The sequence below is a fragment of the Lineus longissimus genome, chromosome 4 (genome assembly GCF_910592395.1).
Source record: "Lineus longissimus chromosome 4, tnLinLong1.2, whole genome shotgun sequence".
NCBI lineage: Eukaryota > Metazoa > Nemertea > Pilidiophora > Heteronemertea > Lineidae > Lineus > Lineus longissimus.
In genome coordinates, this window is record NC_088311.1 from 10,154,561 (window position 1) to 10,180,814 (window position 26,254).

Genomic DNA, 26,254 nt, shown 5'->3' on the forward strand with positions numbered 1-26,254 from the left:
TTAATATATGTTACTTAAACGGTACTCTGTGTTACATTGCAGCATGCCACAGCTAGAACCAGTGGATGGTGAAAACACCGGTACTCCCCCCTACCGAAACGCAGTAGTCCACTGATAGAACAGTAGACCACTGTAAGACTACTGAATGCCACTGTTTCACTACTGCGTGCCATTCTCACAGAAAACAAGCACTACTGGACCACTACTGCGAAGATGCAGCAGTGTTCCAGTGGACTACTGTTGTACTACTGCTCGGACATAATTTATTTCTCCAACAGAAAATGCTACTACTGCAGTGCTACTGATGGATAATTTCATCTGCAGTAGTGATGCAGTTGACAACTGTTGTACAACTGCCTTAACTTAAAATTTCTTCAACAGAAAGTGCATCTACTGCAGTACTACTGCTGTGAGTTAAGGAATTTTTCCTCCATTACTGATGACTACTGCAGTACTACTGCTGTGACTTAGGAGATTTTTCCTCCATTACTGACTACTGCATCACCACTGTTCTGACTTCGCCAGTCTGCGCATACCACTATGCTGCATCACTTCTGCGATCACTTGGTAACTTTTAGCAGTACACAATGCCCTCATATTTAATAAAGGAATGAATTTTTTCAACCATATGCCAACTGGCTTTATACATCATATACTAACGTTGATACATTTCAATACAATAACATCGTTCTGCTTCTGTGCCAATGTATAATTCAGTTAACAGTGTGCTTTTGTTCCCCAGGATCTCGCAGGAGAGTACGCGAATGAGACTCCGGGTTTGCATTTCAAACTTTCAAAACTGTACATTCTAGAGGGGATTTCCAGTGTAAACTTTCTTAATGATGCTAAAAAAATGGCCAGGGTTGAGTTGACGTGGCTTTGACAGTGTTTGATTTGGTCATGAGCAATCTCTGACCAGGAAAAGTGATGCGTACTCTCCCGTGGGATTCTCAGGTACTACATAAATGTGTATGTGTATGTGTTACAGTATTTAAAGGTACAAGACAGTATTAAAACCCCATTTCTGAAAGGATTCTTCTCCCTATTGATCCGTTTTAATCAGTTAAGTCCACTCCTACCATTAGAATTTTTCAGTGAACAGCTCTCCCTCGCTGTAACGAACTTACCCTTGGACCCCAATGGGTTCGTTATAACGGGGGAGAACTGTATAGACATAAAATCCAGCATGTTGAAACCGTCATGAGGGTATCAGTTAATGGATGAACCGTTAGCGCCATCAACATTCGGTAACAGTCCATTTAACAAATGCACCCCTTAAAATTTTTTATGGCAATGGCATGTTTAAAAAATTGTCCCATTTACTGTACATGTAAACCAGTAAGTTCTTTTAATCATTTTTTTATGTACAGGGCTCAAAACGAAAACATTTATCACACGAAAATTAGATCTCTAGTGTATTACATTGAAACTTTACATCAAACACTGAATTCATATGTGCTTAGCGTAGACCGAGGTGTATTCTCAATCACTCTGCGCCATTTTGTCCATCTAGATGCTTTTGGCCCCACAGTCTCACAACCACCCCCTGCCTCTGAACAGTCGGCATGCTCCTCATCATTATGATTCTCCATCCTCCTGCTCGGCATATAAGCCCAATACGGGCCTCTGCGTTTCTTTGCAATAACAGGTGTCTGTTCATGTCCATCTGGCTCACATGAGGATTGTTGAACCACCACACTGTCATCGTCACTGTCACTAACGACAACAAAACTTTGTTTTCCTGTTCCCCGGCCCCCAGGATTATCTAGAATTAGAATTTTTTTGGAATTTAGAATTTTTTTAGAATTATTGCCTCGAGGAGTAGTGCCCCCAGCTGCCAAGGACGGGGAGGCCACGCCAATGGAATGGGGGGTGCTACTTTACTGGCGACTGGCGTAAGTAGTATCCATTGTGTACACCCCGTTCGCATTGTGTACATATTACAATACATTACCAGTCTGGACCATCTCAGTTATCCACGAATCTCGAGAATTTTTCCTCTTCCGGAAATAGATTTACAGATCTAGCGCATGCATATTGCAACAGAAAATATGCAAAATAGATACAATTCCGAATTCGAAAATCCTCCGATGAAAAAATTGGTTCCATTCAGTCCGGCGCAATCATGCCTTGTGAAGTCATCAAAATTGACAAATGGCTGCCAGTGCCATTTCAATGAAGAAAATCGGGAATTTTACTAACTTTCAGAAAGTATTACTCTGAAGTACTTCGTCTTCAACAGATTTGGAATCGTCATATCATGATATCATTTTCTTCTGTTTAGAGAAAGAATAATCATTTTACACTGATGAGAGGAATGTAAGAGATAAAGTGACATTTGTAAGGGCCAAAAAAGCGATCAAACAATAGAATACACATAATTGGACCTCTCGCTTTTACGAGAGATCCGTTTGTTGTCGGAAAGCCGAGATGGTGCAGACTGATTACGTGATGCACTGTTATGACAGTAGGCCTACTATACAGTTACACGTCTGCTAGCTACACACACACATCGCCGAGAAGTTTCGTGTCGTAAATAGGTAGCAAAAGTCTCTCGAAATTATCTGGCGTGGATCGTTTATACAAGTAGAAGATTAGAACATGTACACAACTCACAATCCGTCACTGTTCATAGCATAACAGACTGATAACAAGTTGAAAAGGCATGAAAAGTGAACACAAACCGAAAACACTGGACGCGGCCATTTTGTTGCCTCGTTTTCAATTTCATAATCTCTACGCCACAAATATTTTATTCTGAAACATTCTAGAATTAGATTTGATAATCAGGTGAAGAATAATTCACAAGGTACACGTATTCAAGCAACAAGAGGCCCAAGGGCCTGGCGCTCAGCTGAAATATATGAACATGGAAAGTACCCGATAGATCTCTTTCAACCTCAGTTTTGTCAATATATCAGGCAAACATACCAAAGTAAAAAGACTTTTAAATGGTGACAAATATGCCACTTATTAGTCAAATCTAAGTGCCTGAGCCAGGCTGACCTTGAAAAGTAGGTCAAATAGAAAGCCCATGTGATATCATGTAAAGGAGACTTATTGTACACCAACCATAAAATTCATGTCACTCTGGATACAGCAAAGGCTTTAAAATAGAAAAAAAAAACCAAGATGGCCGCCCACCAAATTATTCAAAAAAGTAAAGAAAATGTATTTACAAGTGAAAAAAGTAAAAATTAAAAAAAAAAAAATTGACCCGAAGTGGGATTGGAACCCACAACCTTCAGAGTCATACAAGAGCGGGAAATTCAAATCAAGCTTAAACTAGGTCAACACAGATTTTGGCTCAGTAACGCCAACTGGTAGTATCAATCAAAACTACTCTTAGTAGTTTCAAGACCTACATGCATGCGGTCCTTTTCAACTTTATTTCAAGCTTCAATCTGCTTGAATAAAGCGCCAAAAAATTGTTTTGTGATTTAGGCTTTTTGCCCCCTGGTGGCCAAACTGTTAATCCTGCCGGACCCACACTTGGTCTATTCAGGAGTCCTGAAGGGTCTAAATGGCTTATAGGGAAAATCTATCGCCTATCCGCCATAGTTTTGAAACGTGCCTGTTTAACGGACAGACAGACAGACAGACAGACAGACAGACAGACAGACGGACATTCATTCTACCATTTACTCATATGAATAGCTCAGCTTGTCAGCTGAGCTAAAAAGGTTATATAACCTTGGTAAATGGGGAAAAATTGGTTATTTTGAGAGTACGCCCAATTGTCACGTGATGACGCGCTCTCAGGGTTATCCTAAACAGCGTCCACAAGCGTCCACCAGCGTCCACCAGGTTTAAAGTCATGAAAACAAAATTAAATGGTCTTAAACGAAATAAGCAGGCCATTTGACACATTTCTTGAACACTTCATGACATTTGTGTATAAGATAAAAGAGCTGTTGTCTAAAATGTACAAGCGTCCACCACCTAGCCGGGGGCCATCTTGGATTCAACTTGGAGGAAATGATAGGGCTTCAAGTAACAGTATGCTGGTACATTTTAGACAATAACTCCCTTATCATGCACACAAACCTCATGAAATGTTTAGAACATGATTAAAATGGCCTGCTAATTTCGTTAATGATGGTTAAATTTTATTTGGATGACTTTAAACATGACTTTTAACCTGGTGGACGTTGGTGGACGCTGTTTAGGATGACCGCGCAAATGACCCGCCACCACAGTGTGTGTCCCCAGCACCCAATTACAGGGGCCTGACAACCCTTCCCCTGGGGAAAACGTTGATCTTTTGTGGTTTGATAAATGAAATGGCCAGGGCCATTGTGCTCACCTCATGTGGAGGAAAGATGGATAAAGAGCATGGTATTGTGTCATGTAGTGTTAGGTTTGATGTAGGTCCAAGCAATTACAATTTCCCCAAAATGGCCAATTTACAGTACATTCGACCTCTGTGACCTTGAAAAGTAGGTCAAATCAAAGAAGACCCGGGTGACACATTAAATGGTTGTTAGAATTAGATGTACCTATGATATAAAATTGGTGCCAATCGGGCAAGTCATTACTAGGAATAATGGCATTTTGAAGAATTTAGGATTTGGCCCCCTCCCTGGAGGCCAAACGGCAAATCAGATCGTACCAAACTTCGGTACCTGAGATCACCTGACCAAGGGGTACATGTGTACTTAATTTGTGATCAATAGTCATTGCAGTTAAGAAACGTGCCATAGTTACGACCTGACGGCGAATTTACGCCATTTGACCTCTGTGACCTTGACAAGAAGGTCAAATTAAAAACCTGTGTGACATATACTGTATGGTGGTTAGATGTACCCATGATATCAAATTGGTGGCAATCGGGGAAGAAGTTAAGGAATAATCACATTTTTAAGGTTTTTGGATTTTGCCCCCTGGTGGTCAAGTGATGAATCATATTGGACCAAACTTCGGTCCCTGAGATCACCTGACTAAGGGGTAAATGTGTACCAAATTTGGTATCAATAGTCATTGCAGTTTAGAAACGTGCCATCGTTACATCCTAACGGCCAATTTCCACCATTTGACCTCTGTGACCTTGAAAAGGAGGTCAAATCAAAAACCCGGAGGATATATGATGCACCTTTGCTAGAAGTACCTACCATATTTTTTTCAAAATTTCCCGACTACTATTAAGGGAGATATTGCATATTTTCACTTTTAACGTTTGGCCCCCTGGTGGCCAAACCATGAAACGAATCGGACCGAAACTTGGTCTCCAAGGTGTCATTACATAAGGGTACATGTGTACCAAGTTTCAACTCAATAGCTCTAACAGTTACGAAACGTGCCCTGCTAACGGACGACGGACGACGACGACGACGACGACGACGACGACGACGGACGACGACGACGGACGACGGACGCCACGGTATGGGATAAGCTCACCTCTGCTAAGAGGTGAGCTAAAAATTGGGTGCTAAAACCTATCCATCAACCATCTTGAGAATCCCAGGTATGTATGGGCATGTTCTGATGATAGGCCTATCCCATGATTCGATTCATAAGGCGCGTCACTGCACGAAATGGGTTGAAATACTGAGTTACTTCTGTTATACTGTGATCAGTATTCTAGCTGTGATATGTGTTATGCTTACAATATACTGGGATATACTGAGATGTTGTATATTTCGAATATAATGATCAGTATATCACAGCATATTCTTTACCCCTAGTATACCACGATGTATATCCCAGTATACTAGGTTTATTCGTATCAATGTGTTATACTGAAGAAAAATATGCAATTATATGGGAAAAGAAATGCGATAATATAACACATGATATCATGGAATCTGTGCTATATAGAATACAAACTTGAGAAATGCTGCGTCAGTATTTCATAGGAAATGTAAGTATATCCTCCCCCATTCCTCCCCTTGTTAATGTGCATTCTGGGATTGAGTATCAATGTGATATATTAAGTTCTATTTCAAGATATGCTGCATTAAAAGTTGTTGGATGAAGTAGTGTACTGTTAAAATACTGTCACAGTATTACAAATGGAACTCTCTCATCGTTTTTACTTGGATGTTATGGGCGTGTGATCGCCACTAGATGCCAGTGCGATTGCCGAGAGCGTGAAGACAAAGGCACAATGACCTGTCCTCAGTTTTGGGGTACTAAACTGGCGAGGTGGACGGGTTAAGGGCGAACTACGAACATTTGGCTAACCTAACACTGAAGGTTCGTAATTTTCGACTTACATATTATAGGCCTTCTTCCCCAAAACTGGCCTGAGTAGCTTAGAACAGCTAAGGATTAGGCCTACTGATGGCACTGAACGACAATGGTTTAGGGACAGTTTAATTTTGCCCCTTGAAATACTGCAGAGACACTGCAGCTCAGGACAGAACTCTGTTCGGTTTTATTTAAAGGGGTACGCCATTCGTTATTAGTTGTGGTCCAGTTAGAAATAGAAATCCACTGATACATCATAATGACGTAGTACAGTTACATGTATGCAGACAAATCTGCTGTCATGTGGTTCTAACCACCGACGAGTGTGCGAGGCCGGCCGGGAAGGAGGGTACGACGTACTGACTCCGGATATTCGAGGAAGGGGATACATTATAGTATTCAATGTAATCAGGTGCCTCCCATATCGTTGACCATGATTATGAATTAAAACTTAAAGAAATATAAAAATATAAATTGTGGCACCACGAAACACCCCCTTTCCCGACTTCTAGGTACGCGCTTTGACATTATATGTCATATCATACATGTAGTTTGTGTACATTATACATGTAATTATATAGTACATGTATATGGCATTTCTAGGCCAGATTGATTGTCGCTGCCCAACCCTATATTATTGTACAATCTCCCCCCCCCCCCCCGATCTCAACTATCTTTTATCCCTCAATATATGTAGGCCTACTTCCTTTCTGTATCAAACATTCATATTTGGCAACATTAAAATGACTCTATTTAGGCAGCATGTAGCCTGGTAGGCGCGATAAAGCACAGTCTCCAAGCGGGGGCTCCGCCATCTCACAGTAGATCAACCTACCAATGCAAAAGTTTGGGAAAAGGACGATCTACAACTCTCCTCCTTTTTAATATATAATAGGTACTTTTTGGCATACTTTCATCGCAACAGGCGCACGTTTTCCATTTGTACTCTCTGGCGGGCACCCGCCTCGCCAACCGCCTTGCATCATCGTCCATGACGTCAGCAGTGGCGGGAATGTACAATGTAGGCTAACGGTCACTTGAACTCTAGAAGTGAGAGTACCTACATCGCACTGCTGCTGTTCCGATTTTTAAGATGGCTAACATTCAAGGAAGATTTTACAGTACTCCGACATCGTCGAGGAACAATCGGGGAGGCTCTACGACAAGCAGGTCTGAAGGTTCACGATCTGCCGGGACGAGGGATGTCATTAGAGACGTATTCCAAGACAATATGGATGCGTTAATTGATGGGGTGACCAAATGTATTGAAACTCTTGGCGAAAAAGTAAGTGATAGTAGTTTTCTCGTAATAATTCCTAGTACCATGCAGGATCACATAGATACATTCTGCTGTGCGGCCAACGGGGGCTATCAATTTTTAATCTCTCTAGAACTGTTATTAATGCTTTATTGAAAGTTTTTCTAACCGCACCATTCATACGTGTAGTAGCAACTACCTAGTGTATGCAGCCATCAGCCAAGACAACGACGAAGGCAACGCAGCAGGCATCATATCACAGGATACACGCATCATGATGCAACTTGCGAAAATGATTCCTCGTTCCTAGTTGGCCTCAAATATTATATGAGTTATATCATGAATGTAGCTTATGCATTGGGAACAAGGTCGCCTACCTGTAAGTGGAGTGGCTGGGGTTACATAATATAACGTGAGTCGAGAAGCTGGCTTTGGTCTGTGTGTTTGTCAATTTTGTTAACCATCGTTACCCAAGTACGCAAAAACAAACTGGTTAATTACCTGCATTTGGTTTGATCGTGTCGGAAAAGAAAAGAAAGAAATTTTGTTAAAATGTTTCGCCGACCTTTTTTGGACTTTGAATTTTACTCTGTCTTTATAGATGAAACAGGGATTCGACCGACTTGGTCAAAAAATCAAAGGTCTGAGCGAGCGGCTTACGGACATTGAGGACCGCACAGTCCAAATGGAGCAGCGGCTCACGGTGGAGACTGATGGGGCAGGGGCAGAAGGTGCAGCAAGAGTGCAGAGGAGAGGAAAGACTCCGACCGCAATTAAGGTAAAATTATATCAGTTACTTTCAGAATGTTTAAAATGGAGGGGAGGGGTTCTCCAAACTAGGATTTTGGAAATGAGGGCAAATGACATGATAATAATGTGTTGCCTGGGCATCTGAAGGCATCCTGAAAACCTTTGTTTCCCCGTTGAGCGCTTCATGAGCAACTGCAACGGACTAACATCTACTAGTACTCAATATCACAAAAATAATATCATTTACATGTAATGCAAGCATAGCAATTCATTTGATGTCTACAAGTCAGAATCTTACGGTAATTCACTGTTCATCAGACGAATGAAACAATGCACTCATCATCTCAATGTCATCATCATCATCGTCATCACTACATTACTATCGCCATTGCCAATTGTTTCCTTCTATTATTTTCAGACTGCTGTACACGCATGCTACAATGCTGAGGGAAATGAACTGCAGTATAATGTCAATGAAACGTAAGTACCGTGTTGTGTAAATTGATGAATTGATACGCTATACAGCCTCCCACCGGTGTATGCCACCATAAATGAAATGGCCAGGGCCATTGTGCTCACCTCATGTGGAGGAAAGATGGATAAAGAGCATGGTATTGTGTCATGTAGTGTTAGGTTTGATGTACCTATGATATAAAATTGGTGCCAATCAGGCAAGTAATACTAGGAATAATGGCATTTTGAAGAATTTACGATTTGGCCCCCTCCCTGGAGGCCAAGCGGCAAATCAGATCGCACCAAACTTCGGTACCTGAGACCACCTGACCAAGGGGTACATGTGTACTTAATTTGTGATCAATAGTCATTGCAGTTAAGAAACGTGCCATAGTTACGGCCTGACGGCCAATTTACGCCATTTGACCTCTGTGACCTTGATAAGAAGGTCAAATTAAAAACCTGTGTGACATATATTGTATGGCGGTTAGATGTACCCATGATATCAAATTGGTGGCAATCGGGCAAGAAGTTAAGGAATAATCAAATTTTTAAGGTTTTTGGATTTTGCCCCCTGGTGGTCAAGTGGTGAATCATATTGGACCAAACTTCGGTCCCTGAGATCACCTGACTAAGGGGTAAATGTGTACCAAATTTGGGATCAATAGTCATTGCAGTTTAGAAACGTGCCATCGTTACATCCTAACGGCCAATTTACACTATTTGACCTCTGTGACCTTGAAAAGGAGGGCAAATCAAAAACCCGGAGGATATATGATGCACCTTTGCTAGAAGTACCTACCATATTTTTTTCAAAATTTCCCGACTACTATTAAGAGAGATATTGCATATTTTCACTTTTAACGTTTGGCCCCCTGGTGGCCAAACCATGAAACGAATCGGACCGAAACTTGGTCTCCAAGGTGTCATTACATAAGGGTACATGTGTACCAAGTTTCAACTCAATAGCTCTAACAGTTACGAAACGTGCCCTGCTAACGGACGACGGACGACGACGACGACGACGACGACGACGACGGACGACTGACGCCACGGTATGGGATAAGCTCACCTCTGCTAAGAGGTGAGCTAAAAAGCTGCCTCGGCAACTAATTTTAAGATGCGAATTACTCTTTCATCATGCTCCATTAGATGTAAAATGCAGTCAAACGGTACGTTTTTTAATCTGATGACACTTGTTTTTCACGCCCGGGTCCATGTCGCTGCAAGTGATATTCCACAGTCAAGCAATTTTACCTTTACTTTTTCAGTTTCAAGAGTCTCCACAATGAAAAAGTGTCGGCTCACATATCGGCCGTGGTCCGCCAAGCCCAAAATGAGGCCCCATTGGATACGATCAGAGGTAAGATCGATGAGCTCCAGGTGATTTTGTACCAGTTGCCAGTGCTCATTATCTTCTATCGCAGTGGACCGCACTTGTAATCTATTCATTAGATACATAGATGTACTGTTTTTATTTCAGTGTCGGCCCAGCGCTTGTTCACCAGCCGGAAAAGGGCGGCGAAGGAGAGGGAAATGTCAGAGGAAGCGGCTACCACCAACAAGATGTTAAAGACTGTCAGATCGAGGAAGAAGCGGGTAAGATGAATATTAATGTTTGCATTATTCGACCCTCTTTGACTTCGAATTCACTGATGAGGACACTGGTTCGTTGGCTGGTTGGGCTTAGCCAATGTGTACTGTTAATTTGGTAGCCGAAGTGGACTGTTTTGTTGCCTTAATTACAATTACATGCACTTTCACACTTGTAAGAATCCATCCCAAAAGAAAAAACATTGCCAACTGACGACAAAGACAATAATGAAGAAAATCAACAACACTATAAACTGGTCGGCAGTTTCTTTTGGGTTTGAGATCTTTTACAGTGGTGCTGTAACAAAATATGACAGGGTGGTGGAGGGGGGGGGGATTTCATGGAGAGCAGCATGACTTTTTTGCAAACATTTCTACAAGTTTAACCAACAGGAATATAGCTCCTCGACTGATGTTATGGGTAATCGACCACAGAACAGTAATGTTGGAATGGGGAGAAACTCTTACACAAGGTAGACAGCAGATCAACACAGTCTGAATCTCGTTGCGCCATTTGTCCACGTCTTTTTCAGCCTGGACTCTACATTTCCTCGGGTCCATTCACAAAACCTTTCCAAAAAGGCTAAGGAAGGAGTTACCCTACCCCTCTGCACACAGAAATTCCCATTTTCACCTATATATAGCATTTACTTATTTTTCTTACAGATGTTCCATTGTTGATAGCAGCCATGTTTGTGATCAAATAGAACAGTCGTGAATATTCAATTGATGTTATTATCATTACTATCATTTCAGCTTTTCCAGTCGAGGAGCCGACACCTACGAGGGGCGGAGGAGAAAGATCTATGGGATAAGGTGAAGGAGCAGGACATGTCCGCTGAGGAGGACGCCGAGGATGGAGAAGAGAAAGTCCTGCGGCGGATTTCCAACGCAAGAAAGAGAAAGCCAGAGGTGAACGAACTAGTCGCAGTATTGGACTCACGAATGGATGCCAATACTGAGTGGAACAGTGCCCCGAAACTGCGACGGATTTGAAAATTAAGATCTTGTGTAAATGAAATCAAGTACATGTAAGGAAACATGAAATATAAAAATAAAATTCAATGAAGATTAAGAATTTTTTTGTGGAGTTATTTCCATGCACATGCTTTACGGATAAAAGGCAAATCGGTTGGACGTGTGCATACCACGTATCCATACCACTACCCCCCCCCCCACCCCCGCCACCCCCCCTACCCCGAGCGGCAGTCACTGGAATATACTGACATATGTTCAGATAATTTACACATAATACTCAAGGATATGTACATAATTCCCATCATACTACAGGATATCCCCACCATCATTGGAATACACTGAAATATAATGGGATATCTCGACGGAACCGGACGATATGCTGGAATATATCCGAATAATCAACTCATTATACTAAAGGACACGTAAATAATTCCCATTATACTGCAGGATATCTGGTCAATATCTGTCAGCATGTCTGAATACATCCCATGATACGGCCAGTATACGGCAAGTATACGGTCAGTATTACTGACATATACTGACCTATACTGGCATAGAATAATGCGATATACTGTGCGTATAATGTGATTTCCCCAAGAATATTGTCAATATATTGTGGTATACTGCGTTATACTGTGAGAATATTGGAAAATATTGAGTCATTATAACACATGGTTACAAATGTTCCGGATCATTTGATATACTGACATTGCACTGACTCATGATACTTGAAGTATCCTACCAGTATTTCTCATTCTACGTCATAACATGCCTTATATACTGAAATATATTGTCTCATTTCGTGCAGTGCGTAATAGCTAGCTTCCTTGGCTGGGTGTGGAGGAGAGTGGTTATAAAAGGCGACCAAAACATACATACCACGGTTGACGCACCATGATGACCATGGCGGCTCGCCATCTACGCATAGGCCTACGGTGGTCTTGCTCGCCACTTAGGCCTACACAAATTGGCATATTGTTTTCAAAAGGAATTTGTGCGCGCATGACTTTGCACGCCACTGCTCGCCAGGCACTCTCCATGATGCGTCAATCCTCCTATAGCATGCAAAACATTACATGATCTTTTCTGGGGCTGGAAGCCGGGCTAGGGTTCAGCCCTGTTCGCTGTTAGGCCTAATAGGCTGTAGGCGGCGGGCCCTATATGTCCGTTCCCCTCTCCCTCCAGTCCAGGCCTGGTTCTAAGCCTGCCCTAGGCCTAGAGCCCTAGCCGGTTACAGTAACTAAAACTAAAGTATTTTTAACCAGCATGACCAGAAAGTGGCGAGTTTAGGTTCCGATGTCGTGAAGGTGGTGACTTTACGTCCCTCAACATTTGTATTTACATTGTAGTATCAAATGCGAGTTTAAAGCACTAATCTGAAACGAAATGAGATCCTTGCTAGACCACCAAGTAATGTACGCGCCCTCCCCCCCTCACTCCCTCAATTATTCATGTATTTTCCTTTTGTTACAGCTTCTAAAGTCCAAGGAGACAAGGAGGCTCTCACTTTAGCAAAATGGTAGAGGTTTAAGCTCCATGAGTGGGTACCGCCGAGGGGCCCCGATTAAAACCCCTGGACTGACACATCCGGACTCGCAACTGTTCTTGTGTACGGCTTGTGTACGATTCATTCATTCATACGGCTCAGGATTTTTTTTCAGCCTTGGCCGTACATTAAATGCGTATCACTGTCGACGGTAAATCGATTTACCATCGACCGGTGTTCCACAGTGCGTAAGTTCGACCTCAACAATTTTATGTTAATTACGTGTTTTAATTATACTTTACATTTTACAGTTTAATCAATGTTTTGTCTGATTATTGTTAAGGGGAATGTTCTGTATGTCAATTATGTGTTTTAATAATACTTTACATTTTACAGTTTAATCAATGTTTTGTCTGATTATTTTTAAGGCGAATGTTCTGTATGTTCTGTAAAGGAAGGCCTATGGTAAAATTGGTGGCCCAGGCCCTGCAATGGCAATTAACACCAAGGGAAGGCCACTACTGCAACACCACTGGGAAGGCTACTACTGCAACACCACTGACAGGCTACCACTACTGCAACACCACTGGAAGGCTACTACTGTATTACTACTGGAGAGCCAATGCCCCTATTTGGCGTGCAGTAGGTCATCAGTAGCTCATTATCATAATGGCAGTAGTACTACAGTAGCTCATTTAAATATTATGCACCCAACTGTTAAACTACTGATGGGCTACTGTGATGCTACTGCGCACATCTAATTAGCTACTGCAGCACTACTGTAGAGATAATTTGGATTCATAATGAGGGTGTCAGTAGCTTTCCAGTGGACTGCTGGAAAGCTACTGACCTTTGATGTCAGTGGTATTGCAGTGGACTACTCGAAAGCTACTGATAGTTGATGACAGTAGTACATCAGTGGACTACTGACATGTACATTTACATGTACATTTCTTGACTACTGAAAGGCTGCTGCAGAACTACTGAAAAGCTGCTGCGTTTCGGTAGGGGCCCCTCTCAGATGATGAAGAATCTCTCCCATCATTAGATCAAGCTAGTGGCAGTGTTAGCGGTGAGCATTGATACTTAGGTGTTATTTGATAACGTTTGGTGTTGGTGTATCACAACGACGTCACAGGATTGCCTAAAATATGCTTCATGCTATTATGTTGCTGTGCAACCTTCGCTAATTCTTATTCTCTATTCTATCAGCTATGCCAATGCTCAATTATCTTGCTGGAGGTGGGATTGGAGTTGCTCCAGTGATTCAAAGTAAGTACAAAAACTACAACAGACTACTGCATTTAACTGGAGCAGTACTGTCATAATGGCACTGGTTGAAAGTGATTATCATGGTAAATGCAACTACTAAATGTCTCCCTCCCCAAGTAAATGAAGTAACTATTTATGGTGACCATCATTATTTTTCTCCTTTTTAGGTGTGAACAGAGATGATGTAGTGCGACCAAAGAAATCCAAAACAAGGGTTGGCATCAGAAAGAAGAAGGCAGGGAAACAGGTAGGACTTGGAGCTGAATTTTTTCTAACTTATCCTTATTCAAGTTTAAAACATTTATTTGAATATTGAAATCAATTGATAAACTTAAAGGTTCATTTTGTAAACCTCATTAAATGGCTAGAACCATAACCATATCCTACTGACAGATGAGGAGTCTGCAATGGAAACAGACGAGGACGAGCCCACCAATTCTCAGTACAGTGATCCAGATTATGCGCCAAGTTCAGATGAATCAGGAGATGAACACGATATTCTTGATGATTATGAACATAAAGAGTGAGTGTACATATACATCATCAATGTTTAAATGACATTGTTATCAAGTATTCTCCAATGAAAAGTTTTCATTTTGATTTGACATTATCGCTTCTTTTCAGTCAGTTGGCCGCACCCCGTTTCCGCGTAATTCTCTCTGCGCTATGACGTCACTGCATATAATTACGAGCTCATTATCGCACACATTTAGGCGTGAAAAATATGAAGTCAGAAATCGATCATAAACTTGCCAAAATCTTTCTGAATGACATGTAAACTGAACATATTATTCTAGATGAAACATTAATTAGTAGTTTCATTAAGAAAAAAGTGTAAAAAGTCCTGAGGTTTGCTGTTTACGTGACTTTGAACAGCGGTCGTCGCCCGAAAATTTGCAATTTTTTCACATAATTTTGTTGAATAAATGCACGTAACTCATCAAAAACATCACGCGTGCTCGGAAGTAATGACTGATATTTATTGTTATATGTATCTTTGACTGAATAACACGATAGAAAAAATGATTATTTCCGTCGCACGGCTGGAAAATACGTTTAAGTTGCCTCTGATTTTTGTCAGAAAATGCTGCAGCCGGATTTAGGCTCCGACCACACCCAACGTTGAACCGAAGAGGCCCGAACACTAGGATCGCCACCATCGCTACAAAACCAACATGGCGTTTGAAAATTCAAATTCCGACTCTACTATTATTTTTTCTGCCAGAATATTAAAGTACATGTCCGCTGAGACTCTTCAGCTGGATCCAGATCGACATATCACTTTTAGCTACCTGGGCATAACATCTGAAGGCCTGTTCAATAAGATCCGATGCGTGACGCGCACGTTTGACCTTGCCATTGTGCAAGTTGGGACAAATGATTGCTCCCAGGGTTTCCGCCAGAAAATGACAGAAGGGGGGGGCAACATTTGAGTGACGAAGTCACCGCACAAAGGGTGCCGAAGGCACCCGTACGATGGGGGGGTTTGGGGGCCCTCCCCCCCAAAAAAATTTTTGCGAGAAGCCTGGAGATGCGTTTTCTGATCATTTCCGAGAGAGAAATCTTTCTGCAAAAACGTCCATTTTCTAACACAAAATGATAAATATCGGCCCAGACATAGATAAATTTTGCTAACTTAATGTCATAAAAACATTTATTTCCAATCGGGACCGACGAACAAGGTCTGGATGGGTCGGATTGAAGCTTTTAATCATCGATCGATGTCAATCGCACCGACATAGAACGAGCACGGATTTTGTTTACATGCTTAACCCTTAAGCTGCCTATAGGACGTACGTTGTACGTCGTCATTTTGGTAATTGATGTGCCATAGGGACGTACAATGTACGTCCCCATATTAAGTATCTACTGTGCCTGGGTCTAACGTTATTTCCAGTTATTAGGACGTTTCTCGTACGTCCGATAGGCACATTAGCAATTATAAATTATGTTTACCTAAAATTTCGTCAGATGGCAGCACTGGGGTGACTTGATACCTGGATGACCAACAGACAAATTTCACAACAATGGCGTCGTCACATGCTGACAAAGCAGGTTGGTTTTATGCCGTTTTTTCGCTTATTTCTTTACCGATTTCGTTGTAGTTTGAATGAATAAAGGCTGTTCACATCGGAGATCATTGTCATTATTTACTTGGAGTCAAATTTTGAGGGGGGGGGGTACTTGGGGGGGGTCGGGAATGGGATACATTGGTTTTGACATAACCACGTGGTTACTCAGTGGCGCAAAATTCAAACTTATTTTGACCAAACATGCCACAGGACATTAGAGGCAAGATAGGCCGTCATAATTTTGAAGCTGGTTGGGTAGTGTTCACTCAGTACTAGGCTTACTGTGCATTCTAATTGGCCAATAAAGTCAATGGGGCCAGATTCAATTTCAAATTCAAATTTGTGAAAAGTAGTAGTTTTACAAACATTGCCTGGGTGCTTTTGGTGATAGGCCTACTCTGCGTAGGTTTGCTGGTGTCCTGCGGATCAGGGAGGTTTGCTAGTGTCCTGGTGATCAGGGTGGGGTCTAGGGGGTCAAGGATGGGAGGAGTGGGGGTGGGGGTGGATCGAGGGGGTCGGATCTAGAGATGTGATTGTAACTGTACTGTTTTTTTTCAGGGCCTTCTGCATCAAGCAGCACTGGCCCAAGGCCAGGTACCAGCCAAAGGCCGACCCCTAGAATGAATCTAGGTCAAGTCTTGGAGATCTTTCAGGACTCAGACAGCGAAGATGGGGGCCTTGATTGTGATGACGAACTTTCTGACTATGAGGATAGTGAATCTGACAATCCTCCTTCTCCTCAAGATGATCCTATCGATGCGTCTGATGGCACAGACGACGACGGGGATGATTTTCAGCCTCCGGACATAATGGATATGTCTGATGCTGATACGTCTGGTGACAATATGGCAATATGGTGTCAATAAATAAAGTTTATTGAGTGAAAAAACACATTTTGTTCAGTTTTTCAAGTTTCCCGCCAATTTTGGCGGCCATATTGGATTTTGTGACGTCATATAGGTAATTTATAATTTGCATATTCATCACTAGGTAATAACCTTTACAATATAGGGTCTATTTTGCCATATTGGCATAAAATCTAAAAAAGCCTATTTTTCCCTAAAAACCCCCGGCACACGGGTTACACAAGTGGCCCGGCACTCAAAGGGTTAATGCGCACGCGCGTTCGGCCATGATAGTCAGCCAGCATTTGGTGCGCTCGGTAAGTATTTCTTATTTTATTGGAATAAAATACCTTCATTTATGTAAAGTTTCGTGTAAATAAGTAGAGAAATGAATATTATGTGATGATTATATTTTTAAACATTTGTTTTCTTTGTGACTGGCAAAACTATTCGAAAACTCTTTGTTAAATCTAGTGCTGGAGTTTGACGGCCAGCTTTTCATCCGGGTCACGTGCGAGGTCAAACATGTCGATGGAAATCAGCATCACAATAAAATGGATAAATATCTGATCAAAAGACCCCGTCTAGCAGCTGATCCTCCTAGCAGTGATGCGGACGCTGAAACGGAAACTAGGATTGACACCAGTGACACTGCTGACGGCGTGAGAGATGATGGCAGTGACAGCGAAGGCCACGTGCCACGCCGACATCATTTACATGACAATCTGGATTGTCATGCAATTTTCAGGATACCCTGGAGCTGCAGATTGAGAATGGCTTGGAAGACTTGAAGCATTTTTTGGACAATGCTCCAAAAAAATGCCAATTATACTAGCCACCAAGTCATTGAGGAGTATGTTGCTGCAATTGGTCTATATATAGAAAAGAACATTCTCGAGTCTCTCAGATCTGCTTCATACTACACACTACTCCTTGATGAAAGTCAGGACATAAATACAGTAGAAGAAATGATTGTCTGTGCGAGATGGGTTCCTCCTAAAGAAAAGCCAGTGGAGCGTTTTCTAGGCATCCTCCCCCTGAAACGAATATCTGCAGAAGTAATCAGTGAAACAGCTGTGAAATTCCTTAATGAAAAAGGTAATGATAAAATGGTTTTTGTGTTGATTTATTTTTTAATGGGTCTCAGTGAGTTACTCTCAGCTCAGTATACGTTTAGTTAGCTAGGTATGAAAGGTCAGTAAACCAGCAAGAATGACACGGCAATAATACTATAGTGAGTCGAATTGAATTTTGACTCCTGATGCAAATAACCCAGTGAAAGCTGCACGACAGGCCTGCATGTACTTCAGGAATATTGTCTGATTTCTTTTAATCTTCCTTCATTTCAGGTGTTGATTTGACTAAGCTAAGAGGTCAAGGGTATGATGGTGCATCGACAATGTCTGGAAAGAAAACTGGTGTTCAGCAGCGGATGAAAGTTGCCTGCTCTCCAAAGGCTGTATTCGTTCACTGCCATTGCCATGTCCTCCAGTTGGCACTGGTCTCTGCTTCAAAGGAACATAGGGGAATCAACGAGGTTCTGACAGCCATGATGACCATTTGGCGACTCTTCCACTTTTCATACTTGAAAAAAGATAAGTTGGAAGAAATGCAGTGCATGTTGGACCACCCAGAGATGAAGATGATCAAGCCGAGTGATACCCGCTGGATAGCTTATCAGCGGTCTGTCACTGCTGTCAGGAAGTCCTTGGTGCCACTTCAAGCTAGTCTGGAGCACTTCCATGCTGATTCAGGTAATACGATGTGCAACTCCGCTTAAAGAGATTAGGTGTTTAAAATTCAGATAATAATGAAATGGCCAGGGCCATTGTGCTCACCTCATGTGGAGGAAAGATGGATAAAGAGCATGGTCTTGTGTCATGTAGTGTTAGGTTTGATGTAGGTCCAAGCAATTACAATTTCCCCAAAATGGCCAATTTACAGTACATTCGACCTCTGTGACCTTGAAAAGTAGGTCAAATCAAAGAAGACCCGGGTGACACATTGAATGGTTGTTAGAATTAGATGTACCTATGATATAAAATTGGTGCCAATCGGGCAAGTCATTACTAGGAATAATGGCATTTTGAAGAATTTAGGATTTGGCCCCCTCCCTGGAGGCCAAACGGCAAATCAGATCGCACCAAACTTCGGTACCTGAGATCACCTGACCAAGGGGTACATGTGTACTTAATTTGTGATCAATAGTCATTGCAGTTAAGAAACGTGCCATAGTTACGGCCCGACGGCCAATTTACGCCATTTGACCTCTGTGACCTTGACAAGAAGGTCAAATTAAAAACCTGTGTGACATATACTGTATGGTGGTTAGATGTACCCATGATATCAAATTGGTGGCAATCGGGCAAGAAGTTAAGGAATAATCACATTTTTAAGGTTTTTGGATTTTGCCCCCTGGTGGTCAAGTGGTGAATCATATTGGACCAAACTTCGGTCCCTGAGATCACCTGACTAAGGGGTAAATGTGTACCAAATTTGGTATCAATAGTCATTGCAGTTTAGAAACGTGCCATCATTACATCCTAACGGCTAATTTACACCATTTGACCTCTGTGACCTTGAAAAGGAGGTCAAATCAAAAACCCGGAGGATATATGATGCACCTTTGCTAGAAGTACCTACCATATTTTTTTCGAAATTTCCCGACTACTATTAAGGGAGATATTGCATATTTTCACTTTTAACGTTTGGCCCCCTGGTGGCCAAACCATGAAACGAATCGGACCGAAACTTGGTCTCCCAGGTGTCATTACATAAGGGTACATGTGTACCAAGTTTCAACTCAATAGCTCTAACAGTTACGAAACGTGCCCTGCTAACGGACGACGGACGACGACGACGACGACGGACGACGGACGCCACGGTATGGGATAAGCTCACCTCTGCTAAGAGGTGAGCTAAAAATAATATCTTAAAAACTGCATAAAACCACATCATCAAGATGAAAATAAAACTTAGTTGAGTCTTGCTCTAGCAGACCAGTGGTGTAATCTTTGTTGCAGCTGACACCTATATAGGTGGCTGACACTTATGGTAGCCCTACAATAGTTCCTCGGTACTACTTGGTAGATTTACATCATTTATTCTTCATCCAATTTCAGGTGATCCAGAAGCCAAAGGCGTCCTGAAAACCATGAATACCCTCAAATTTGTAGCGATGATCCATATTATGTCAGACTTGCTGGAGCCAGTTACTAGACTTAGCAGAGTCATGCAAGCAAAGACCCTCGATAACACCTATTTGAAATGTGAAGTGAGTATGTGTGAAGAGGCATTAGAAGCTCTGTTGGCCAATCCAGCCCAGGGGGGAAACGCAAAGAACATCAAACAAGCATGTGAAAACCTGGATATCCCATGTACTGATGAAAGCCTGGATCAGTTTCTCACCACGAAAGCTACGCCATATATCAGCACAGTATTGAATAACATTCAAAGTCGGTTCTCACAAGCTTCGCACCTCCTTGTGGCCATGTCCATCTTTAATCCGAAGCTCATCCCTACTGTTGACAGGCTGGCTGATTATGGGAATCAGCAGATAGAAACATTACTTGAATTTTATGGTGCCCCAACAACAGAGATCTTACAAGTGCGGAATGAGGAGGACCAATCAGCAACAGTTGGGCCTGATGTTGATCCTGGAGAAACGAGAACAGAGTGGCGAGCATTGAAAAAACTTTTGGCATCTGAGTATAAAGAACTTTCTGCCCAAGAAGTTCTACAGGATCTCACCAAATCGGAAATGGGCCCGGTACTATACCCAAACCTGACAACACTAATGACCATAGCCTTGTGCTTGCCGGTGTCCACAGCAACTGTTGAGAGGTCCTTCAGTGACATGAAGATGATCAAGACCCGTTTGAGAAACCGACTCTCTGCTAAAAATCTTGATCATCTCATGCGCATCTCCATTGAAGGCCCTCCAATGAGTGCTGTGGACTTCGATGCGATCCTTGACATTTGGAAAGAATTCAATCCAAATCGTAGAATAATAATCTAACCTGTGTGACTCGACTATGACATGTATGAAGGATTTGAAATTATTAATAAAGACATCTGGTACATACAAACCTTTCTTAGCTTCCTTATTTTGCACATGGAAATCTCAATTGAGTTAAAATAGGAGTGATTTCAAAACTTTACTTTGCAAAGTGAAGGGGGGGCAAGCCCCCCCTTGGCTCATGAAAGGGGGGGCTCCCGCCCCCCTGCCCCCCCCTCTGGAGGAAACCCTGGCTCCCAGGGGTTGGACTCGCGAAGGGCCAGGCTTCCCGTACTCACCACATGAGAGATTTACATACGAATCAAAGTACGTAAAGACGTATCTCGAGTCATGTCACTGGTGGCTAAGCCTGCATGCACCCCACAGTTAGTAGCCTACACAATTTAGCTGTGTAGTAGAGCCTAGATTTACACAAAACTATACAGTACACTGTACACAGTACACTGTACACAGTACACTGTACTTGCATCAGGTAGATCAGCTGACTTGAAGCTGATTTCTGATTGGTCAGAACTTGGATACATTTGGAAACATGTGTCCAAATAATTGCATTTCAATTTATTTGCAGCAAGTGGACACAAATGTGGCGACTTGTGTCGAGAAAGTTTTTACCCTGTGTACACTATTGACATTATGGAAACATCGTGTATCCACTTGTATTGTGTCCACTTGTATCCTAAAATGTGTCCAGTGTACACAGGCCTTTAAAGAGCTATGAATCCTAATAAAAGAGACAACCTTATTCTGGTAGATGATTGATAACATGTTACTTAATCCCTAGCACGATCCTTCAATGAATAAATATACTACATTTGTCGGAAAACGGCACTGGGTTCGAAGGGATTGAGCCGTATCGGTTCGAGCCAGAGCCCCCTGAAGATGAGGCGCAAGATCGGGCTGGCGATATCAACAACATGGATATGGACGATGATGAAGAGATTGACACTTGATTACAGCATTGTTGAAAATTGGTAAGTTATCTCACAGCAGGCATGGACGATGTCCATGAAGGTTTCGAGCTAAATGGGGCCGATTAAAAACCTATCCAAATGATTCATGCACATTTTCTAACCCTTTACCACATTTATCCTGTAGTTACCACACAAATGCTGGTGGACTGGGTTGCCCGCAAGTGCCCATATAAAGATAATATTTCCCCACAATTATTCACACCCATTCCGTATCTCGATTACCTCATGCACATTTATGATGATAGGGAATATTTAACAACCCATGCGTATAACCCATACCTACGTTTATATCCAGCCATCACAGATTTCAGGCATCATTTTGCTCCTTCGCGCCCGCCCGGTTTGTCTACAAGTTATTCGGCTCATTCATTCCTCCACCTACTTGCTCTCTATGCCAGCCAACCATGCCAGATGGTCCCCACCTATTTCACTGTCAAAACGGTTTTAAAAATTGCATAGATTATGTGGCCCCGCCTTGGCATCATGTCGGCAACAGACATCGCCTATATTACCCATCTTTTCCAGACAGACCTTTGTCAAGACTGCCTGTCCTCTCAAATCCGGTTTTCCTATAGGACCCAACTTCCGGCGTGATCATCAACGACAGTACAGGCATGAACAGATTATTACACCTCTCATGATTGGCTGGTATAGGATAAAAACCCTAGAAGATCCCGATGACGAACCAGATTTAAGTTATTATTTAAATGAACTATACCCTGTATTAGACAATATCCCAGCGGCAAATTTTGACAATTAAATATGATTAATAACATGCCTACATTTATAAATATACCTTAATTCCATACATACGCTCTGTCATCCGACTGTGATCATCTAAAATTCTACTTTCGGGCAACCGCACCTACTCCTATATTCATTCCTTTATGATGCTTACGGTATTTTGCTCATTTAGCTCGTGTATCATCATAACACTATAATTGTCTATATGTAATTACCTCTGTATGTCGATATGACTAGAATGGTCGAGGCGTGTGACCGACAGACTCCTGCAGCTACCTGGTAAATTCTGATTCCTGCCTATCTTGTAACGTAGCGACAACCGTTTTTTTTTTTCCTAAGGTATCATTATTCTTTTGCTATACACTGCAAACCATGTGATAACTTCAGAAATTAATAGGCACAGTGGACGCATTGATTATGATTCACACGGTTCTGCATTCCTCTGTACGCCGATGACACCTTGCTTCCTAAATTGTACAGTATACTTCTATTTACTTTAGGAGAGCATTCCGGATTGTTCATGAGCAAGTTTAAAAATTACAGTTTCAAAAGCAGGTGTATAAATATTCCAATTGCTTGAGTTTAACCATTATTTCTTACAGTATATTATTACCACATCACGGGGTAATTCCCTTTCAACCAACTTTCTTTCCAACGTTCTACGAAACTTATTATTCTTTCTTTCCTTCTGACATTAAGGGTCACAATCGTCGATTGCTCTTCGCTTATCTAAGGGTCCTGCGCGACCTTGTCCGTCATTGTGAATCAGGAGGCCCAGTGCCGCATCACGTCCTGATCTACCTAGAGGGCCCGATATACTTTTATACAGGGGAACCAACCTCACTAACGGCAGTCATCGAGAGGATGATAGCGGACATGCCTCCAGCAGTTTCACTATGGTTCGCTAATCAACACCTCAGGCATCGCCTTTAATTCCTCTACGAAAAAAGTAATATATAAAAATAAAATCATCACAAAACCCCCTTTGTACTTGTCAGCAAGATAGCGGCGTAGAAGGCAGCCAGGACCAGCACCTGCTGGTGAGAGCGAGATGCCCTCACCCACACCAGCCTCTCCTTCTATCGCAGAGCTGTTGGATGGCCCCGAGTCAGGCTCGCAGTCTTCGGGGCTGATCTTATCAAGTTAGTTGAGGACGACCTCAATCGTTCGGGACTGTGTAGTCAAGTTATGGTTATGGAGGGCGCCACGTGGAACCAGGCGCTGACAGAACTTGACTTGTCGGCGGCGTTTGTAGCCCCACAAACGCCTATAGTCATCTTAATGATGTGTGGGTCACATGACCTGTTCAGATGCAGGAGGGACCACACCTCCAGGCCCCAGAAGAACCAACTTATTCCGGCCATTGGGAGGGTGTTGGCAGAGTACCACGCTATCTTCCAGGATGCCGTCCGGGACTTGGAGAGTGTCACCGCGGCACATCACCCCCTAAGTCGCTACGTGATTAGCACCGTACCACTTCGCCTTGGAATGACCGAGTCCGAGTGTGTAACTCTAGAGGCTATTTGCCAGGATGCCACCGAGGTGAACAACAGGAATGGTATCCAGACACCAGACTGCTTCTGACAGGTCTGGTGAGGTGACAAGTGAAGCTCCTCTTTCACGGAACAAGTTTGCCATCAAGGAGTACTTGGCGTCTTTAAAAAGGAAGGAAAGGAAGTCACTGAAGGAAAGAAGATGGAACGCTTATCAAAGAAAAAGCCAGCTGCTGTTCCAACTACATCGGCACACAGACCACCTCCACCACAAACTGCAGTTTCTTCCCTGATGTTAGGTCGGAAGTTGTCACCAGCTGCCCTAAAAGCCCGAGTGCAGCATACCCTTATTGTGAAGAAATCATCTGCCAAACCAAACATTCCAGGTAATTAAGAGAACACTGAGAAATATGTGTTTCAAGTTTGTCTTTCTTAATGTTAAGTAGCATGTGCATCCTACACATCTTACAAACACTGAATTAGCTGATCTGACTATTTTTTTCTTTGTAATTTCAGCATCAATATCACCTCGGTCTTGTGCTACCGGTACAACAAAAGCAGACCCCGCCACTCCAGAGAAGTTTGATATTAGTGACCAGGATTTTCTCTCAGAAGTTGATCAGGCGGAGAGTTCCAGTACTCCTGCTCAGAGTCCTGTCCAGTCAATGTCTCAATCAACAAAGTCCACTAGTTCAGCTCCTCTATTAAGGTAGCTCCTGCCTTTTAACATCAGTATTTCAGAAAAATTTCATTTTTTTCAGAAAAGACTGTGAATATATACTTTAATGCATACTAAATACAAACCATCTATAAAAATAACAAAAATAATACTTAAAGGCCATATATCAAGGTTTGAAAACATGCTTGATACTCATGAAATATGTTGAGGGTTAAAAAAACAAGATCCCAGACATTAAAAAAATTCTAATAATAAAGTCATTATTTAGTTATTTCAATTTTCAATTTTAAACTATTTGAATTTCCCACCTCACACAACTTTAGATTAGTTCCACATGTGGCCGCTAGGGATTTTTTGATGACGTAGATCAGGTCAGTCAGAACAAAGCAAGATGGCTTCCGCATACAGTTCAGAGAGTGAGAGCAGTGAATTTGAGGATGTTTTGGTCGATACAGAAGGATATTTAAACGTTGAGCCGTACATGTTCGAGCCATTAATATCACTAGATCATAATGAGAGTGATCATTCGGACGAAAGTGATTAGAATTTGTGGTTAATCAATTTGCATGGCAGACCTGCCGATATAGCAAAGAAGACATTGATAGACGGTTGCAGATGCATATGTATGATTTTTGAACAGACTAATGTTGCACAATATTGTTTCGCCTCGTCAGTGTTGTATCGCCAGTTATGTCATGACGCTGAACTACTATTGAAAAGTGACGGTATTATGCACAATCATCTTGACGTGATGATATAATGCCGTGCAACGTTAGATAGGCCTAGATGTCAGATGACAATAATCTGTCATTGACAGTGGCTGTCACTGACACTGACCTGTGTCGCTGTCACCTTGCTGTGGCTGGAACACAAGAAGACACTATGCGGTATCACAGGCCCCAATAGGGCCTACACATTATGTATAACAACCGACCTCAGCAGCCTCGGGCATTAAATGCAATTGACATGGTTGGAACAGCTGTTTTTAACAAGTGGCATTTAACATTCAGTTGGATGCAGATATCCGGCTTCATGTGATAATCTGTATCGATAAAGTGATCACTGCAAAGTTTGGCCGAAGGCCCAGGCTTCCAACACTCCAAACGTTTGCACTTCCGAATCCACAGCTTCCTCCTCTCTCGTTCAACTGGCTTTGGAAATTCATGAAAATGGGTCCCATCCGTCATTCGATTGTTCTTTGTGCTATCCTTGACACAATTCGGAGCCACACAATACACCATAGTGAATGAAACACATTACTTCCAGGTGTGCATAATTAATTAAGGCCCTCCTGCTTTTATGATTGCATGACATGTACAGATAACCTGATCTACATCACAACTTTTGCTGAACCCGCCGCCTGGCTCTAACAAGCCAGTTGCTAGCCTGATTAGGTAATCAAGTTGTCAAACACATAATTGGCTATATCTTCAAAATGGATGGAGCTAATTGC

General features: G+C 42.2%; 2 protein-coding genes and 1 long non-coding RNA gene across 3 annotated transcripts in view; 2 read left to right on the top strand and 1 right to left on the bottom strand.

Moving 5' to 3' along the window:
- Positions 1-1,487: 1,487 nt before the first annotated feature.
- Positions 1,488-26,254, bottom strand: part of LOC135486522 (bifunctional peptidase and (3S)-lysyl hydroxylase JMJD7-like) — a 67,064-nt gene continuing 42,297 nt past the window's right edge. Inside the window, exon 9 of the mRNA XM_064769368.1 lies at positions 1,488-1,765. The gene's annotated coding sequence lies outside the window, so the exon portion shown is untranslated. The remainder of the gene's footprint in view (positions 1,766-26,254) is intronic.
- On the top strand, positions 13,719-14,227 carry LOC135486088 (uncharacterized). Its single transcript, XR_010446664.1, has 3 exons — positions 13,719-13,779; positions 13,920-13,979; positions 14,147-14,227. It is a non-coding gene; the product is annotated as an uncharacterized LOC135486088 (long non-coding RNA).
- On the top strand, positions 18,506-20,914 carry LOC135486020 (uncharacterized protein C17orf113-like). The gene is made up of 2 exons (XM_064768473.1): positions 18,506-18,650; positions 20,019-20,914. Exons 1-2 carry the CDS (start codon positions 18,506-18,508, stop codon positions 20,912-20,914), a joined length of 1,041 nt encoding a protein of 346 aa, XP_064624543.1.

What these genes read in the sequence shown, in the direction of transcription:
- LOC135486020 (XM_064768473.1), top strand. Translation starts at nt 18,506, where the DNA reads ATGCAGTGCATGTTGGACCACCCAGAGATGAAGATGATCAAGCCGAGT. An exon ending in GCACTTCCATGCTGATTCAG is followed by an intron (nt 18,651 to 20,018) that starts GTAATACGATGT and finishes ATCCAATTTCAG; the next exon opens with GTGATCCAGAAGCCAAAGGC.